At 41.1% G+C, this 20,349-nt stretch overlaps 1 protein-coding gene and 1 pseudogene across 1 annotated transcript; one reads left to right on the forward strand and one right to left on the reverse strand.

Moving 5' to 3' along the window:
• Window positions 1-239: 239 nt before the first annotated feature.
• Window positions 240-19,388, forward strand: Coq3 (coenzyme Q3, methyltransferase). The gene is made up of 7 exons (XM_090338387.1): window positions 240-917; window positions 7,770-7,896; window positions 10,132-10,269; window positions 11,242-11,341; window positions 13,823-14,065; window positions 17,662-17,821; window positions 18,715-19,388. Exons 1-7 carry the CDS (start codon window positions 806-808, stop codon window positions 18,933-18,935), a joined length of 1,101 nt encoding a protein of 366 aa, XP_090194513.1. The 5' UTR covers window positions 240-805; the 3' UTR covers window positions 18,936-19,388.
• LOC150059894 (serine/threonine-protein kinase pim-1 pseudogene) lies at window positions 4,151-4,898 on the reverse strand (annotated as a pseudogene).
• Window positions 19,389-20,349: the final 961 nt, after the last annotated feature.

The following is a 20,349-nucleotide window of genomic DNA, read 5'->3' on the forward strand; positions in this document are numbered from 1 at the left end:
AGTGGTAACACTTTGTTACCTTTGCTTCAGTGGGAAAATACAGGTGAAGTAGTAAATTACAGAATATTAAGTAGGTACTAAGAGATTCCTAGTAAAAATCCGTGTTTACACAACACGGTTATGGGTGAGACCATATAGTGCAGGAAATACCTCAGGTACTGGTAGCCTTACAGTGGACGCTTTACTCCCAGCACAGCTCGGGTTTCATGGTTATTGGAAAAGCTTACGATAGACGCTTCTCGGTCGTGGGGCTTGGACTCAAGGCTGCCGCCCTACCCCTGGAGCCAGAGCCCCACTTTTCCCTTTTCTAGTGGTTAATTGGAGATGAGAGCCGCTCGCTCTTTAGTGCCCGGGCTGGCTTTGAACCACGATCCTCAGAACTCAGCCTCCTGCCTGAGTAGCTAGGATTGCCGGTGTGAGCCGCCGCGCCCTGCGAGAGAAGTACTTCTGTACTAGTTCTGGTTCAAAACCAAGTCCTTTCCTGTCCACGACGGTAGCAAACATTCGAGAACAGTGCTTCCGGGCTACGGGCGGGCTGGGGCTGCGGTGACCGCACGCCGCTTAGCAAGCCCCGACCTTCAAACCCGGAACGCCAGCACGTGTGTGCGAAGACCGTGTCCCTGGGTGGACGCGGACGGCCACAGCACCCAGCAGCGGCGGGCTCCACGCCTGACACCGGGGCGGAGACGGAGCGTCACGCCCCGTGCGGACTGACCCGGGGGCGCACGGGGAGGGAGCGGCCTCGGAACCTTTCGGCCGGGGATCTGCAGGGACGGACCGGAAGGGGAGTGGCGCTCGAGTCGCGATGTGGGGACCCCGGGCGCTGAGCTCCTGCGGGAGTCGGATTTTAGGAACGGTTACCTCTGGCTTCCGGAGCACACGAGCTGCCGAGCGTCTCCGCATAGCTTCGCGGGCGGGTGAGTGTGCGCGGAATTCCTTCCCACGCGCGCGCCTGCCTCTGGACGTTCTGCGCAGGCGCGGCGGCCGGGCGGGCTCTGGCTCGCCGCGGGTTTGCTCAAAGGCAAGGGACTCGGCCCCAGGGCCTTGTCGTCCTCCCTCTGGACCCCGTCCTCCTGGAGAGGCAGAGCCGAGCCCCGCCGCCGGCCGGGAAAGACACCCGCTGCGCTCCCCAGCGGATGTCAGGGCTTGGTTTGTGCTTAGGTTACTTTTTATTTGTCCAGAATTTAAGGCAGCAACCATGCTTTTTTGGGTTATCATTATTTGCAAATAAGATCAAGGAAATAATTACATTCGGTCTGGCTGTTGAACTCGTTGCTGTCATTATTATACATTTTTCTTTGTCAGTCCCCACTGTCCCCTGTCCCCGCTCCTCGTTGTGCTCAAGGCCAGCTTTGTATCACTTGAGCCACAGCACCACTTCCAGCTTTTTCTGAGTAGATTATTGGAGATAAGAGTCTCACAGATTTTTTTTTTTTCCTGCCTGGACTGGCCTCCAACCGCAATCCACAGATCTCAGCCTCACGAGAAGCTAGGATTACAGGTCTGAGCCACCAGCGCCTAGCTAAACTCAGTATTTGTTCATCTGTCCCTGGGAACGCAAATCTGTTTGGTAAGAACTCTTACAGGCACTGAGAACATAAATGAGTTCTACTTCAAAAGTCTTTTAGAAAATGTTATATATAGTGTCCAGGAGTTTGGCCTCGTGGTAGAGTGCTTGCCTAGCCCCAGGATTGGCAAAAAAAAAAGGGGGGGGGTTAATATAGAACTAAAATCAAGATATAAGGAGGGAAATAAATGGAAATTGAACAGTCCACCAACAGACTTGATTAGTCAATTAAAAAATAGTACAAATTATGTGAAACAATAACAAAAAATAGTGGAGCTTGAACCTAGGACTTCACTGTCTTGCTAACCCCTCCCCACCTGATACTTTACTACTTGAGCCACACCTTCAGTTTCAGCTTTTTTGGTGGTTAATTGGAAATAAGTCTTTCAGACTTGTCTGCTCAGGCTGACTTCAAGGTTTCTAGATCTCAGCCTCTTGAGTAGCTAGGATTACAAGCATTTGCTACCAGCTCCAGGCTACTGTGTAGTATAGAAAGTGCATTATTAGTATCTATTATGAATATAGACATATGTAGAGAGCTATATATCTAACTTTAACAGTGATCACTTGTGGTGAAATAGTTGATTTTCTATCATCATCCTTTAAATACTCTTTTTCCAAATTGTTTTTCAGTGAGCACAGGTGTCTTATATAGTCAGAAGTGTAGGGAGGAAAAAAAATTTCATTTACATTTTGAAGTGTGAGCATAGAAGAGCATCTACCTAACATTAGGGAGAGTTTGGGAAAATACACAATTTTCCTTGAAGACTAGAGTGTGGTGGGAGACAGGCAGTGAGGGAAAGAGATGAACAGAAAACTTTAGACCATGACAACTTCACAAAGAAGCCACCCATACCCTCCTGAGATTGCCAATCCCTGAGGATGTGAGAAGCAACACCATCAGACTTTCATTTAAAAGAAATTACATTCAAGCTGGGCACCTGTGGCTTATACCTGTAATTATAGCTGTTCAGGAAGCTGAGATCTGAGGATCACGTTTCAAAGCCAGCCTGGTCACAAAAGTCAGTGACACTCCAGTTAACCACCAGAAAACTGAAAGTAGTGGCACTGTGGCTCAAGTGGTAGAGCAGTAGCCTTGAGCTGAAGAGCTCAGGGACATCATCCAGGCCCCGAGTTCAAGCCCCACGACTGACCAAAACATAAAAATAACATTCAGAGCCGGGTGTGGTGGCTCATGCCTGTAATCCTAGCTACTCAGGAGGCTGAGCTCTGAGGATCAAGGTCCCGGTACTAAAGTCCATGAGACTCTTTATCTCCACTTAACCACTAGAAAATCAGAAGTGGCACTGTGGCTCAAATGGGTAGGGCCTTGAGCTGAAGAGCTCAGGGACAGCACCCAGGCCAAGTTCAAGCCCCATGACAAAAAAAAACACACCCACACACATTCAGCAGTTCTGTAGAATATGAGCTCTAAGACAGTCCTGAGAGGAATCCAGACGTTAGATAACAACAAAAAAACCCTAAGGCAGGAGCCATGGAAAATATGGAGCACGAAGGGAACTAACTAAATAAATAAATAAATAAATGCACTGACACTGCCCTCTAGGTTAGAATGAACATCTTAAAAAAAAAAAAAAAAAGACTGGTAAAATAAAGGCAAAATTTTAAACAATTAGATCAACTATAATCCTTTTGTATACTAGCATGCTGACTATACACACATTTACAGCTGGTCTGTTGTGTTGCATTGTTTCTTCATTTGGTGTGTGTGAGGTCTTGGCTTAGAAACAGTTTAGTACAAACCAAAAAGGAAGACCAGTTCACCAGGGGGTTTTACTAAAGGAGACAGAAAAAGGACAGGTGGCTCAGCAATTGGCCCTCTAGCCTCTTCCATGAAACCTTTCATTAGGGGAGGCAGGGGTGGAAGGATGGTGAAGGGACCAGGGAAGAGGGTACCAAACCCAGGCAGATTTTTGGAGAAGCAGCAGGTAAAAGAGGCAAGTTCAAATAGGCTAGGGAAGAGGGGGAAACAAGTTGAGGGGTAGGGGTGAGGGGAGGGAAATGGGGACCAAGACATGAGAAAGGGTATCAATGTCTGTGAAGTAATGCACCTTCTATCTGGTGAATATAGTGTAACCCTTCTATTAATTACAATTTAAAAATATATGGGGGGGGGGGGGACGAGGCAAGTTCAAGTATTTCTTCCAGCACAGCCGGAGTCCCTACATGAAGGCGCTCAGAAGAGGTGACAGGGACTTGAAATGGTGATAAGTTTTATCCCACCCAGTCTGATTCCCCCTACCTGACTCCTGGCGGCAGAACTCTTGATAAAGAGGACAGACTCCACCCCGGGATCTCGCAAAAGCCCAACAGTGCTGGGCACCCATGAGAAGGAGAGAACCTCCACTGGAGAGGTTGAGGCCTAGGACACCTGGAGCCTCGTCTCCGCTCCTGGGAGACAGCCTCCAGGGGCCTGGGGTCTGGAATGGGTTGTAAGTGTTGTTCCTGTGTCAAGCACTGTCCTGCTTGGCGGGAAGTGTCCCTGGTCTTTGGGAAGCTGGACAGAAGCTTTCCCTCCCTCCCTGGAGCATCTGACCGGGAGGGAAAGACCTGCCAGAAAGGCTACCATTTGCTGGTCCCCGGAGAGGGGCTGTGGAGATGAACCTCAGCGGTTTCCTGGGGCAGGAGGACATCTTGCATCCTTGGATGGTTCAGAATTTCTTCAAAGGATGGCCGATCTGATGGTCTCAGGGCCAAGCACCGTCTAATGGGATGCCGACACTCTGAAGAGACCCTCTGCTGAAGAACACTTGTCCCCTGACCATCTCCTCATCGTGCTTAATGGGAATATCGCCGCACACCATGCCATACAGCAGGATCCCCAAGGACCACACTGCTGCCCACCTGCCGTGGTAGCGATGGCAGCGGATCCACTCCCGAGGACTAGACACGCGGGTCCCATCGAAGTCCATGTAGACCGTGTGGTCGAGCAGCGCCCCCGATCCGAAGTCGATGCGCTTGATTGAGGTCGATGAGGGTGTTCTCGTCCTTGATGTCCCGGTGGAGCACCCTGCAGTTGAGGCAGTGTCGCACGCCGGATGACGCCGGGGAAGCCCGGGCGCACCTTCTTCAGCAGGACCACTTCCATGGGCACGCGGGTGCCATTAGGCAGTTCGCCCCGTCGGAGGTCCGGTCCTTCTCCACGTGTTTGATGGCCACCGACAAGTTGTCGGAGACTCAGAGGGCGCCGCTGCCCGGGAGCGGGCACACCTGGTACTGCGACTCCAGCAGCTCCTTCTCTTTTGCCCCTGCAGGACGCCGCACGCAGGTGGGCTAGTGAGCTGATTTTAGACAAGCGCATCCCCACCTCCAGGGTGAAGGCGCGGGGATCGGGCCCCAGCGGGAGCTGCGGTGGCAGGTGCAGAAGGCCGAGGGCCAGCCCGAGGACAACCAGAGGTGCCAGAGGGCTGCAGCGCCACGGAAACGGCCACCCGTGGCTGTGGCTGCTGCGGCTACTACTGCCGACCTCAAACGAAGTTTTTCCTCCCCCTACATTCCTTTAAATACTAGGAGACAAGGAATTGGTAACATTCTGTTTAAAATATAAAAACTGGTCACGGTCTGTTGTGGGAAGGAGGATTTTAAAGCTCTTGAGAATTCTAGCAATACTCACAAGTGACAGGATTCATTTTCCAAAAGGTCTGGTGATTACCATTGAGGCAAATACTATTAAAGCCTCTTGAAGTCAGGCTGGGAATGTAATTTGGTGGTAGCATGCTTGCCTAAGCATGCATGAAGCTCTGAGTTCAATTCCTCAGTGCCATATAAACAGAAAAAGCCCGTAGTGACACTGTGGCTCAAGTGGTACAGTGCTAACCTTGAGCAAAAGAAGCTCAGGAACAGTGTCCAGGCCCTGAGTTCAAACCCGAGGATTGGCAAGAAAAAAAAAAAAAGAGTCTCTGAGGTGGTTTATCTCTAGGATGTGTTATTTGTTTCTTGTTGGTTGGTGCCAGTTCTAGGGCTTGAACTTAGGGCCTAGATGCTGTCCCTGAGGACTATTTTTTGCTCAAAGCTAGCACTCTACTACTTGAGCTACCTCTCCACCTCAGGCTTTTTGGTGATTAGTTGGACATAAGAAGCTCATGAATTTTCCTACCTGGGCTGTCTTCAAACCGAGATCCTTAGATTCCAGCCTCCTGCATAGCTAGGGTTATAGAGAGGAGCCACTGGTGACCAGCAAAATTTCTGTGGACAGTGAATTTTGTAATACTTTCCTTATTTGTATATAATTCTAAATAACATCTTATTTTCCTGCCTAAGCTCATAAAGGATGTAAACTGGACCTTACCAGGTAGACATGATAGAGTTGATGGAAGAGGGAATAATATGAGCAAAAGCAGACATTCCAAACACTGATACTTGTAATCCTACTTAGGAGGTTCAGAGTTTGAAGCCAATACAGGAATGTCAGTGAGACTCTTATTTCCAATTAACTACTATCAAGAGCCTGAAATGAAGGTGCCATTCAATTGGTAGAGCCCCAGCCTTGAGTGAAAAGGCTAAGGGACAGTGGCCAGACCTTGAGTTCAAGCCCCATTACCAACACAAAAAATACCCAAAAGCCCTAGAAGCATGAACTTTTCCCAGTGTGTATGATAACATTGGAATGGATTTGAGCTGACAAAGAATCGCTTATTTAAAAAAAAAAAAGGCAAAAAAAACCCCTCCAAAAACAGGGTTGGGAATGGGAATGTGACATAGTGGTAGAGTGCTTGCTTAGCATACATGAAACCCTGGGTTCAATTCCTTAGTACCACATAAACAGAAAAGAGCTGGGAGTGGCACCGTGATTCAAATAGTAAAGTACTAGCCTTGAGCACAGAGATTACCCAAATCACAGGAACAGAGAGACAAAAAAGAAAAGAAAAGAAAGGATGACAAGCATATTTAAAAATCGGTTTGTTTATTATTGTTGTTGTTTTTTGCCAATCCTGGGGCTTGAACTCAGGGCTTGTCCTTGGAATTTCTTCAGGCTAGAGCTAGAAGAAATTGAGCCACTTGAGCCACAGCACCACTACCAGCTTTTTTTTTTTTCTTTTGCCAGTCCTGGGCTTGAGCTCAGGGCCTGAGCACTGTCCTTGGACTTTCTCAAGGTTAGAGCTCTACCACTTGAGCCTCAGCACCACTTCTGGCTTTTTTCTATGTATGTGGTACCGAGGAATAGAACCCGGGTCTTCGTGCATGCTAGGCAAGCACTTTAACCACTAGGCCAAACTCCCGGCCACCACTACCACCTTTTTCTGTGTCTGTAGTACTGAGGAATTGAACCCAGATCTTTATGCATGCTAGGCAAGCACTCTACCACTAGGCCAAACTCCCCACCCTGAAAATCCATTTAATAAAGTTAGCTAAGCTTAAAGGTGGCTCACACCTATAATCCTCCTACCTTCTGTAGATGCTGGGATCTAGAGGGTGATGTTTCAAAGCCAGCTTAGGAAGAAAAGTTTGAGAGACTTCATCTCCAATTAACTGGCAAAAAGTAGAGCTGGAGGAATGGCTCAGGGTAGACCACCAGCCATGCAATCAAGTGGTCAAATGCAAAGTACTGAGTTCAAACCCAAGTACTGTATAATAAAACTAAAAACGCTATAGATTATATTTGAATAATACTTTATAATTTTGAATAATGTGCAAAAACTACTGGTATGAAAAAAAAATTTTTTTTTAAGCTCTGGGCCTAGGAGCTATCCCTGAGCTCTTCTGCTCAAGGCTACTACCCTACCCTTGAGCCTGGACACTGTCCCTGAGCTCTTCAGTTCAAGGCTACCACTTTACCCCTTGGGCTACAGCGCTACTTCTGGTTTTCTAGTGGTTTATTGGAGACAAGAGTCTCACGACTTCAAGGCCCAGGCTGGCTTTGAACTGTGATCTTCAAATCTCAGCCTCCTGAGTTGCTAGGATTACAGGTGTGAGCCACAGAGCCTGGTTTGAAAAGCATTTACTTAATGCGTTACTCTCTTTTTCTACTTATAAGTTCAGAACTCTGGTTAGAATTAGGAAGCAGAAAGGAAGAGCTTTATTTTAAAGTAAAATAAAAAATTAAGAAACTCCTTTGTTAATTATAACAATATATATATAATGATAGATATACCAAATAGAATTTCTTCAGTTACATGAATTCCAGTTCTTACTGTGTGATACTTTCCTCCAGATAATTAATTTTGGTTTTTGTTTTTTCTAGTTTATTCAGAAAATAAACTGAGTTGGACTGTACAAATTAAACCACAAATTTTCAGTGAGTGCAGAACTATGTGGTTCAAACCTGGAAGGATGGCTTTTTCCTATCTGAATAAAATAAAAAATTACAGGTAAGCTTGTTTATATAATCATATACAATAGTTTACTATTGACTATGTTGCATAAATTTGGTCAGCATGTAATAGTTTGTATGGTTTGACTATTTAAATATTCCTAATTCTTAGCAACTTTTAGATTTCAGGTTTTTCAAATTTATAATAAAGTCAATAAATTAATATAATATTATGCCAGTACATACCTTCATTCAGATTCAGAGATTTTTTTTGTATTGTAAAATCTGTATTACTTAGAGAAATATTTTTTTCTTCCATATAATATCCTTTTGACAGACCAGAAATAATGTCATTATCAAGGCTAAGGGTATGTCTTAGCCATAAAGCACTTGCCTCCCATATGGGAGGTCCTTGCTGTGATTTAAAAAAAAAAAAGAAGAGCACCTTGGGGTGTGGCTCATGGCTGTAATCCTAGCTACTCAGGAAGCTGAGATCTGAGGATGAAGGTTCAAAGCCAGCTCCAGCACAAAAGAACCTGAGACTCCTAACTCCAGTTAACCTCTAGAAAAGGTTCAAAGTCAGCACAGTCACAAAAGGCCCTGAGACTCTTATCTCCAATTAATTTCTAGAAAACAGGAAGTGGGATTTGGTTCAAGGATAGGGTGGTAGTCTTGAGCTGAAGAGCTCAAGGACAGCACCCAGGCCAATTTCAAGCCCCATGACCCACAAAAAAAAAAAAAAAAAAAAAAAAAGAAGAAGAAGAAAAAGAAAAAACCTTATGCTTTAAATTAAAATGATTTCAGAGTAACATAAATATGTGACTCTCTGTGTATTTTAGCTGAAGTTGAGTCTTTTAAAGTATTTGCATTTTATAATCCAATTTCTGACCTTGTGAAAAGTATTTCATAGTATTACAGCCCTCTCTGCATTCTAGGTACTGGATCCTGCTTCTTCTTTTTCTTTTTTCTTTTTTTCTTTTTTTTTTTGTGGGTCATGAGGCTTGAACTCGGCCTGGATGCTGTCCCTGAGCTCTTCAGCTCAAGGCTACCTATCTACCCTTGAGCCAAGCCCCACTTCCTTTTCTAGGGGTTAATTGGAGATAGATAAGAGTAACAGGTTCTTTTGTGCTTGGACTGGCTTTGAACCTTGATCCTCAGATCTTAGCCTTCTAAGTAGCTAGGATTGCAGGCGTGAGCCACTGCCGCTAGTGTGTGATACTCTTATCTCCAGTTAACCAGTAAAAAGCCCAGCCCTGAGAAAAAAAAAAAATCAGACAGGGCCCACGACATAAGTTCAAGCCTCAGTTCTGCCAACAAAGAAAAGAAAGATAGGAAAATGTGACTCACTTTTGAAGAACAAGGAAGATAACATTTTGTTTTAAGATCTTGAAAGATGAGAAAAAAATTAATTAGAACGGAAAATGCAAGGGAGAATTTGAAGGAAATAATCCAGGCATAAAGAACAATGTATGCAAAGTACCCAAAGAAAGAGTTAGCACTGTTAGTTTGAAAATTGAAAAAGGGCCTATAATTGCTAGATGCTAGAGCCCACTCTAGCATGTTGAGAATAACTGAAGTTTTGTTTGGAAGAGGAAACTAGGGACTAAATAATTCTCTATAGCACTGCTAAAGATTATATAGTCTTTTGCTTGATGCCACCTGGAACCCATTTTATATGAGAAAATAATATGAGTATTTTATTTTATTTATTTTTTTGCCAGTCCTGGGACTTGAACTCAGGGCCTGAGCACTGTCCTTTGCACTTTCCTCAAGACCAGTGCTCTACCACTTGAGCCATAGCACCATGTCAGGCTTTTTTCAGTGTATGCCGTACTGAGGAATTGAACCCAGAGCATCATGCATGCTAGGCAAGCACTCTACCACTAGGCAAAACTCCCGGCCCCTGATGAGTATTTTAGAACATTCAGTCCAGAGTGGGTAATGAACTCATCAGCCCTTAGAAGTAGTAAGAGCCCCTATCCCATAGAACTGTCTGAAAGATTGAGGGAATATATTAAGGTATCCTAGCCACCACCTGGTATGTAGTAAATTCTTAATAAATGGTAACTATAATTGTTCATTATTTTAAATGTGACCCAGAAGGCTGTTTTATTTAATCCTGTTTTCAGTTATGGCTTGTTTCCAAAGTCAAATTTCTTTTTCTGTGAATATATTGTATATATATAATCATATAGTCATATATATAAGGTATATATCACATAATCATACTGATCCTATATCTCATACTACGATTTTTACCTGGGTCTTTGTCTTTCCTATTCTCTGTGAAAAGATCATACAGTACTTCACAAACCACTGTGGACAGCAGCGAGGTGAGAGCCTTCAGGGCCCTGGCTGACAAGTGGTGGGATGAGCAAGGCATGTATGCACCTCTTCACTCCATGAACGACCTGAGGCTGCCATTTATTAGGTAACTCTTCAAACTCTTAGTTTTCCTTTTATCTTTTAAAAATAACATGGATATCATGTATTTTGAAATCAGTTGGCCTCCATCGTTCTCGTTGAAAACTATAGCTCTTTTTAATACTTCATCCACTTTTGTAACCAATTCTCAGTCTGCACATAAGTTCAAAATGCTGTAACTTGCCTGATGATGTTGGCTCATGCCTGTAATTTCAATTAGAGGATGAGGATCATGGTGTGAAGCAAGCCGGGGCAAATGGGAGATTCTTAACCAGCAAAGAGCTGAAAATACAAGTATGGCTCAAGTAATAGAGCACCAGCCTTTCATTTTGTTTTGTTTTGTATTGTTTTGCTTGAGTAGCACAAACAAAACAAAACAAATGCTTCATTTTGTTTTGCTTCTCATCCGTGTCCAGCACGCTCTTTTTACAACTGAACTTCAAGCATTTTTGGCTGTATTAAATGAATTCAAATGAAATTGTTCATTTGGTTTTTTGGACACACACATAAGCACTGGTTCTGGGGCTTGAATTCAGGGCCCGGATGCTGTAACTGAGCTTTCATACTCAAGGCTAGTGCTTTGCCATTTTGAGCCACAGTTCCACTTTCAGTATTCTTGTGGTTAACTGGTGATAAGTCTCATGGACTTTCCTGGCTTCAAACTTCAATCCTCAGATCCCAGCCTCCTCAATAGCTAACACTGCAGGCACGAGCCACTTGTACTTGTCTTTAAACTAAGTTCAAATGTAAGGAATTAAGACATGGTGGCAGGGACAGTCTTATAATTCCAGCACTTGGAAGGCTGAGGGTAGGAGGTCACAAGTTTGATGCCATCTGGGCTACATAATAAGAAAAATAAAAGAAAGAAGATAAAATAATTAAATAAAATGGTGGTGAGTATTCTTGGAAATTGTACATTTAAAGACTTGTTTTATTTGTTAATGGTTTTTTTTACATGTTTTGAATTTTATTTTTAAAGAGACCATCTTTTGAAAACACTTGCCACTCACCAGCCAGGAAAACCCTTGTCTGGGGTGAAGATTCTTGATGTTGGCTGTGGTGGTGGATTATTAACTGAAGTAAGTGATTTAGAGTTCTGACATTATTAAACTTGGTGGGGAAAATAGGGAACTGAGCGTAGAGCTGATTTATCCTTTTGACAAATAATATTGTTTATTTTTTAATGAATAATGTTGATTTTTAACCTTTTTGTGATTATAAAAGTACTTTATGCTTCTAAATTTTTTTAATGTAAAAATTCAGGAATTATTCTGAAGATTTTCCCTCTTATTAACAGATTTGGTTGTCTTAAATGTTTTAGATTTATAAAAATTGAGATGAAAGTACATTGATCTCATGTACTCCATATAGTTCCTTGCATATTTTAGTATTATTTAAGAATATTATACTGAAAGATGTTTGTGTGATCTAGTCCATCCCAAGAAATTAAGCAGTTTCTGCTCACTTAAATGCAGTTTTTAGGTTGTCCTTTTACACTTGTTTAATAATAGATCCTCAGGGTTTTATGTACTTGTGGTCTCTTTCCTTTAGAGTAATAAGAAGAGTAGTCACTTTTCTTGTGAAGAATAATTGCTTTAGCTTAGAGTAAGTGTACACCTTTGTATTCTTATGTCAGCACAGAAACTTTGTTATGTACTAAATCATAATGTTGTCCTGAAAAATGTCTGCACATCACCTCTATAATAACAATAAAGGCATTTTCAATGGTGAGGAGATTCAGAACTGCTAAGGTTCAGTGGGACGTGGGTCAAGGTCCATGACTCGGGCTGGTTGACAGTGACACAGAGCTCTTTGATAACACAGCTAAATTTCAATATGCACGGAAAATGTGTTCTTTATCTGTTAGTGGACCATTCCAAATTTCAAATTTCATGAAACTTGCAATACATAAAAATATATTCCTTAGGAACAAGAATGTGTGTTGTATAAATTGTAGAAAAGTAAGATGTTAGTAGGTGTTCTGCTTAGTGTAACATTGTCGGTCTTAAAACTCTAAAATTAACCTAACGAGCCATTCTTATAGCTTATTGGCTTTTCAGCGGGGCGAGGGGAGGGGGTGGAGTTGGGGCTTGAACTTTAGACCTGGGTGTTATCCCTGAGCCCTTTAGCTCAAGGCCACAGTTCTACCACTTTGAACCACAGCACCACTTCTGGTTTTCTAGTGGTTATATTAAGAGTCTCACACACTTTCCTGTCCCAGCTGGCTTTTAACTGTGATTCTCAGATTTCAGCCTCCTGAGTAGCTAGAATTACAAGAGTGAGTCATCAGTTCTCAGCTTGTTTAACTAACTATTTAATATAAATACTATGTAGACTTTGATTAAAATTACGTCTATGTATATATATTGGTTTTTATTTGTTTTTTGTTTTTTGTTTTTTCTGTATGTGTGGCAGTTATGGGGCTTGAACTCAGTCGGGATAGGCACTGTCCCTGAGCTCTTCTACTCAAAGCTGGCACTCTATTTCCAGTTTTCTGGTGGTTAATTGGTGGTAAAAGTCTCATGGACTTTCCTGCCAGGGCTGAGTCTGAACTGCTATCTTCAGAGCTTAGCCTCCTTAGTAGCTAGGATTATAGGCTTGAGCCATCAGTACCTGGTTCAATGATTATTCTTATACATCTACCATGGGAAGTGTTCAAATATAAAAGCCAAAAAGAGTGGAGGGGGCTGGGGGCTTGTGCTCTCACCCATAATCCTAGCTACTCTGGAGGCTGAGATCTGAGAATCAAGGTTCAAAGCCATCTCAAGCAGGAAAGTCTGTGAGACTCTTATCTCCAGTTAACCACCAGAAAATCAGAAGTGGTGCTGTGGTTCAAAGTGGTAGAGCGCTAGCCTTGAGCAAAAGAGCTCAGGAATCACGCTCAGGCCCTAAGTTCAAGCCCCACATCCAACAATGACAACAAAAAAGAACAAGCTATGAAGAATTATGTGTAGGAGCTGGTGATGTAGCCCCATAGTACCATGAGAAAACAAAAGAAAAGGAAAATATAGAAAAGAAAGGAGGAAGAGGGAGGGAGAAATGAATAGTGGAGGAAGGAAGAGGAAAGAGGAGGGAGGAAAGAGAACAGGAAGGGAAAAAGGCAAACAGGCAGGAAGAGAATGAGGTTCAGGGGACAGAGCACCTGCCTGGCAAACATGAGACCTTTCATTCAAGGCCATGTACCTCCTAAGACAAAAAATAAATGACTAAATTAAAAAGAACTAACCAATTATCAGGATAAGTAAAAATGTTTATTAAAAAGTAGAAATATTTCAGAAATGGTAACTGATTTTTCTGTTGTATGATATTATACTGTAATATATTAGTTTTGTACCACATCCATATAAATGTAATATAGTTTTGATTGTTGTTCTCACACTTAAGCTCTTTGTTCTGGAAAATTTCAAATATATATAAAAATAGAGAAATCGTATATGAACCCAAATGCCTATAAATGATCTTCAGTAATTATCATATACCATATTGTTTCATTTTGATAAGTTGTTTGTTACTAACATGTCCTATTTTCTTACTGAGAGTAACTTTCTTTATGCTATTAGCCTCTAGGGCGGCTAGGCGCTTCTGTTACTGGAATTGATCCTGTGGATGAAAATATTAAAATAGCACAACATCATAAATCATTTGATCCAGTTCTGGATAAGAGGATAAAGTACAGAATGTGTTCCCTGGAGGAGATTGTGGAAGATTCTGCAGAAACTTTTGATGCTGTTGTAGCTTCTGAAGTTGTAGAACATGTGATTAATCTGGAAGCATTTGTACAGTGCTGTTATCAAGTGTTAAAAGTAAGACTTACAAAAATTTTCTGTTCTTCTCTTAATGTGTGTATGTATCCATAGCAACAGAATGTTATTTTAGTAGTCCAGCAGGCAGAGGATAAGAGAAAAAAATAAGCAAGGACTAGTAGGTGGCATCTCTGCTGGAGACTTAATTCTTTCCCTCTGATTACCCTCAATAGGGAGACCTTCCAGTGTGCTATGAGTTGATGTCCAGAGATCTTAAAAAATGTGCTAAACACTGACAACAATACATCCATAGTGGTAATCTTCCCATTTGTACAATCTGCATTAAATACTTAATAGACCTTATATGACAAGAAAATGATTGGAATAATATTTGAAATCCATGAGAATAAACATCTGATAAATCTATATGTAAGAAAGATGTACATATATATATATTTTTATATATGTAATAACAGTTTTCAGCTTATGAAAGGGAAGGAAAGGCTGTTGTGGTTATTACATTCTTGGCCTATGAAAATGAAGGACTTGTAAATGTCACTGGTCATTGTGCCCTTAAGTCAAAGTTCATGGGGTCCTTAGGTGGGGTTTTAAGGCTATATCTTTTGATCATTTATTATGCTTATATAATTTGCATCATTTAGTTCTAGCATTTGTTAAGTTACTTAACACTTGTTAAGCCTATAACATACCCATATATACATGCATATAAATGTATAGGTATATATACACGGTATTTTTCAGATGTGGTTCCATGTTTCCTTTTAGTAAATATAAAGTACTATTCATATTAATATATTGATTTTCTTGTTGATATATTTAAGATCTAACACCCTAAGATCAGAAGCTGCAAGGATGCTTCACATCTAAAGTTGTTGGCTTTGTGTGTTTGTTTGTTTTTATAAAAATGCTTGCCAGGTGCCAGTGGCTCGTGCCTGTAAACCTAGCTACTCAGAAGATTGAGATCTGGGGTTGGTTCAAAGCTAGCCCAGGCAGGAAAGTCCATGACACTTCTATCTCCAGTTAATCACCAGAAGTGGTACTGTGGCTCAAAGTGATAGTGTACTACCCTTGAGCAAAAAACCTCAGAGACAGTTCCCAGATCCTGATTGAACTCAAGCCCCATGACCAACCAAAAAGAAGGAGAAAGAGAGAGAGAGAGAGAGAGAGAGAGAGAGAGAAAAGAAGGAAGGAAGGAAGGAAGGAAGGAAGGAAGGAAGGAAGGAAGGAAGGAAGGAAGGAAATGTAGTGTTCCTTTCACATTACTAACAAACTCCCATCTCCAGGCTCAGCTCTAAGGTATAGGACACAGTGGCTCTTGGGTGCCCCATGTACTTTCATGTCCTGAACAAGCCACCTGTTTCAGCTCTGGGCCCCAGGAGCCTCACCAAGTCTCGTCCCTGCACATTGCTTCTGGTACAGTTATCAAAAATAGCATATGGACATTGGCATTCTGCTTATTTACTATACTCCAGAGCCCGTTAAATTTCATTAGTTTATCATCATCATCATCATCATCATCATCATCATCATCTTTATCATTATTACTTTAGAGTTGGAGTTTCAGATTTTTCTGCCTGAACTGACTTCAAACCTCCATTCTTTGGATTTCAGCTAGGATTACAGGCATAAGCTGTGAGCACCCTGCTTGATTATTAATTTTGTGTATGTCATTCTCTATATATGAATGGAGGTTCTTTGATACATGGAAGGGATGGTAGCATTTGGGCTCTGAAACTAATTTTTGCTTGACTGGGGACTCTCTTAAAAAATCATTTACCAGCTGGGTGCTGGTCTTGTCTGTTGACTATGTAGAATTCCATTGTGTATATCTATCTATCTATCTATCTATATATCTATATCTATCTCTCTCTCTATATATATACACCACATTTTTTTATCCATTCATCTGCTGTAGGGCATCTGGATTATTTCCATAATTTCCTAGTTTTTAAAAATAATTTTTAAAAAAATTTTTTGGTTTGAGACTGGGATCCAAATTAGGTACCTGGTGCTTTCACTCATTATGTAGCACTCTACCTAAGCCATGTCTCCAACCCATAACGTTATACACACACAGACACACACACATAATTTTAATTATTTATTTTGTTGGTCATGGGGTTTGAACCCTTGATCTGGTTGGTCGTTGTCTCTGATCTCTTCAACTCAAGGCTACTGCCCCTGCCCTTGAGCCACAGTGCCACTTCTGGTTTTCTAGTGGTTAATTGGACATAAGTGGTTAATTGGATTCTTTAGTGCCCCGGCTGGCTTTGAACTGTGATCCTCAGACCTCAGCCTCCTGCGTAGCTAGGATTATAGGCATGAGACACTGTGCCAGGCTTATATTTTGGTTTAACATGTCCCCTTATAAATGTATTACACCTTTTTTTTTTTTTGCCAGTTCCAGGCTTGAGCTCAGGGCCTGAGCACTGTCCTTGGACTTTCTCAAGGCTAGAGCTCTACCACTTGAGTCACAGCACCACTCTGGCTTTTTCTATGTATGTGGTACTGAGGAATCAAACCTGGGTCTTTGTGCATGCTAGGCAAGTACTCTACCACTAGACCAAACTCCTAGCCACGGTGTATTACTCTTGATCAACATCCTCTCTTTCATTATTCTCCACTCCCTCTCCCATCTACCTCAACCCCACCCCTCTCAAGTTATTTCAGCTTTTAATTAAATAATATACCTCAAGAATACCAGGCCAGGCCTCCTCTTTTAGATTTTTGGTTTGAGGTGTTGAAATATTTCTTTCTCCCCACTCAGACATAGAAAGCACCATAAATATAGTCACTGAAAAATGGAAGACTAAATAGACTTGTAAGTAGCTTGTATTCATATTGGTGTTTATTTTGGTCTTTTCATAATTTTTATATAAAGCAAAACCATTTAAACCCTAAACATTAAAGTTTTCATCAGAGACCACTTTCTGGCATTATTTCCTTATGTAAGATACATAGTTTTGTGGTACAGCAACATGAAGAAAATGTAAAGAAAACATCCTGATTATTAGAATGTAAATGTGGACATGTAACAGGCAAAAGTAGTCTGATCTTATTTCCATGTTTTATGATCAAGTATCTGATATATATACAAAGGAATGTATGTAATATAAATGTGTAAATGTGTCATGGACTGTAAGTCCTGTTGCATATACTCAATGAGTCTATAGTACATTGCCGGTAATGGAAGATTGCCCAAGAAAAAAAATATTTTGAGTAAAATTATATTTTATTTATAAATATGCATCTTATCCCACACTTTAATCATTTGAAAGGAAGAAGAATGGGAAACTAAGCATTTTACCTGATACCTACTTTTAAATTTTACTGGGTTTTTTTTTTTTGTCAGTTATGGGGCTTGAACTTAGGGCCTTGATGCTGTCTCTGGAACTGTTTGTGCTGAAAGCTAGCACTCTACCACTTGAACCACAGTACCACTTCTGATTTTTGAGTGGTAAATTGGAGATAAGAGTCTCACAGGGACTTTTCTACCCAAGGTGGCTTCAAAGTGTGATCCTCAGGTCTCAGCTCCCTGAGTAGCGAGGATGCGAAGAGTGAGCCACCGGTGCCCAGCTAAATTTTACTTGTAGACAATTGTATGTGTATTTCTTTTTTTTTTTTTTTTTTTTTAGCCTGGTGGTTCTTTATTCATTACTACAGTGAACAAAACACAGATGTCATATGCCATGGGAATTGTGTTTGCAGAGCAAATTGCAGGAATTGTACCAAAAGGTACTCATACATGGGAGAAATTTGTTTCACCGGAGACACTAGAGAGCATTCTGGAATCTAGTAAGTATGGAAAAGAATTTCTTTAATGTTCAAGGGTTATGCAAACTTTTAATGCATTATGTAATATCATTCTTAATCACATTACTAGCATTTAAAACAGATCAGCATGTCTTGCATGTTAGTCTTTCAACTGTTATCATCACCTGAAAAAATAAAGTACTAGTCTCTTACATATGGCACCTAACAAAGCAAGAAACAGCTGATCAGTGAACAAGTCTCTTCCTATTTAGTATTTATTTGTTTAAAAACAAGCTATGGATATCTGTTGTTTATGCATTCTTAGTTTGCCATTCAGAGTCCTATTATATTAGCATATCATACAGATTCTTTCCCCTGATTCTGCCATACTCAGTTCAAACTTTTCCTCACTTTTTACACATTTACTGTTACATCTAGCATACTTTTTTGCTTTTTTCTGACATGTAGGTAAGATTTGTCTCCTTGTATTCTATACAGTGTTTGTGTAGAATAGAATTCTGTACAGTATCTGTTATGTATAATGAATACTCAACTTATATGTTGAGATCTTGTCAGATAATATTGTCTCTCAGTTCATGTATTTAGCATTTGATGTTTTTTTTTGAGAACTTGTCATGCTTCTTATTGTAATGACTGTAGATCAAGAAATTTGATTTTACATGGGAAATATCCAACCCGTAGCAAATGGGTAAGTAATGTGTCCAGCGTTGCCATGTAGTGGATGCCAAAGCTGGCACCTAAGTCTGTTTAGAGTATGTGTTCTAGTTTGTAGTACAGTATGGTTTATATGTGGTTATAAAATACTTTTACCCTCTAAAGTACTATTAATTTTCATGACTAACAAGAGTTGTAGAGATGTTTGGCCTTTGGAAGTTAAAAGTTATTAAATCCATGTTTTCTGATGTATTTTTCAGATGGTCTCTCAGTTCAAACTGTGGCAGGAATGCTCTACAACCCCTTCTCAGGTTACTGGCATTGGAGTGACAATACCAGCATTAACTATGCAATGTATGCGGTGAGATCCTTGCCACAGGAGCAAGCAGGGCCTGCTGAGTTTGTTTTAAAGGGTGAAACAGAAGAGCTCCATGTTAACACATCCAGCAGTGCAGGTGTTCATGAAAAGCTAAAGAAATGAATCATTGTTGAAGATTGTAATAGTGTGGCAGAAAGTCTGTTTATAAGTTTTAAAAAGTTATTCATCTTTTGAGAATAATGAAATAAAGGACAACTGAACAGGCTAAATCTTTGGATAAAAGATTTATGATCATGTAACAGCTACTTTCAAGAGATTCTATGGACAGCAAGTTTTTATCACAATATTGTGTGATCTAGGGGCCAAGAGTTTGGCCTGGTGATAAAGTGCTTGCCTAGCATGCATGAAGACCCAGGTTCGATTCCTCAGTACCATATACTAGCTCAAGCACTAGAGCTCTTGCCTTGAGGAAGCCCAAGGACAATGCTCAGGTCCTGATATTGTATGATCTAGCTCATGTTCTTTAGCTTTTATTTTACAAATAAAGTATGCATATTTTATTTCATCTTATACTCATTTGCATTAACACATTGTTATTTATTTTAACTTAATAAAGAATCTGTCATTTCCTTGTTTGTTTGTTAGTCAGTAATGCTCTTGCCTGATTTAAAAAAAAAAACAGTTACAGTTTTCTATTACTTACACTTGGAAAGATAGTGTATTATTTTTCTTTATATCTTATTTTTTTGGAAAACAAATGGGCTATTAAATATGTTCTGGGTTTAGAGTCAAACATTAAAATCAACTTCTAGCTGGGCACTGTGGCTCACGCCTGTAATCCTAGCTACTCTGGAGGCTGAGATCTGAGGATCTAGGTTCAAAGCCAGTCTGGGCATAAAAGGATCCAAGACTCTTATCTCCAATTAGCCTCTAGAAACCGGGAAGTAGGGCTTGGCTCAAGGGTAGGGTGGCCTTCAGCCTTGAGCTGAAGGGCTCAGGGGCAATGCCTAGGCCCAGGAGTAGGGTGGTAGCCTTGAGCTGAAGAGCTCAGGGACAGTGCCCAAGCTGAGTTCAAGCCCCATGACCCACAAAAAAAAAAAAAAAAATCAATTTCTGACTATCTCTGGCTCTCTCAGAAAGGCAGAAAGGACTGTTGATGTTTTACAATTGTCTCCATTCCATTCTTTCCCCTCCCCTTTGATACCTTGTACTTATTTTTATCCAGAGCAGTTGTACATTTTAGTACCCTTAACTTTCTATTAGAAAATTGTTTTAAGCATGTGAGGGTGAGGAAGATCACAGGTTCAAGGATAGACTGGAATACATAGTATGTTTGAGGATACATAGCAAAAAGTAAAGGGAAAGGAAAGAGTTGTGATGTAAAGTCTGCATCATGTGTATTTTTTAGTGTAATATTTGGCACATGCAACCATTATTAAGTGTTGAAACGAATAGTTTATTAGAGCCAACTGAAAAATCATGAATATTCATAAAACAAGAGAATGGTATAGGGATCCATAATCCATAAATGAATCTTCTTAGAGACTCACTTTTAGATACTGCTGGAGCTATCCGG

The sequence above is a fragment of the Megascapheus bottae genome, chromosome 8 (assembly GCF_031878675.1).
Source record: "Megascapheus bottae isolate mThoBot1 chromosome 8, mThoBot2.hap1, whole genome shotgun sequence".
Taxonomy (NCBI): domain Eukaryota; kingdom Metazoa; phylum Chordata; class Mammalia; order Rodentia; family Geomyidae; genus Megascapheus; species Megascapheus bottae.

Bases quoted from the DNA above. Each gene is read 5' to 3' on its own strand.
- Coq3 (XM_090338387.1), top strand. From the start codon at position 806: ATGTGGGGACCCCGGGCGCTGAGCTCCTGCGGGAGTCGGATTTTAGGA. The intron at 11,342-13,822 runs GTAAGTGATTTA...TTATGCTATTAG, and splicing joins GTGGTGGATTATTAACTGAA to CCTCTAGGGCGGCTAGGCGC. The intron at 17,822-18,714 runs GTAAGTATGGAA...TGTATTTTTCAG, and splicing joins AGAGAGCATTCTGGAATCTA to ATGGTCTCTCAGTTCAAACT.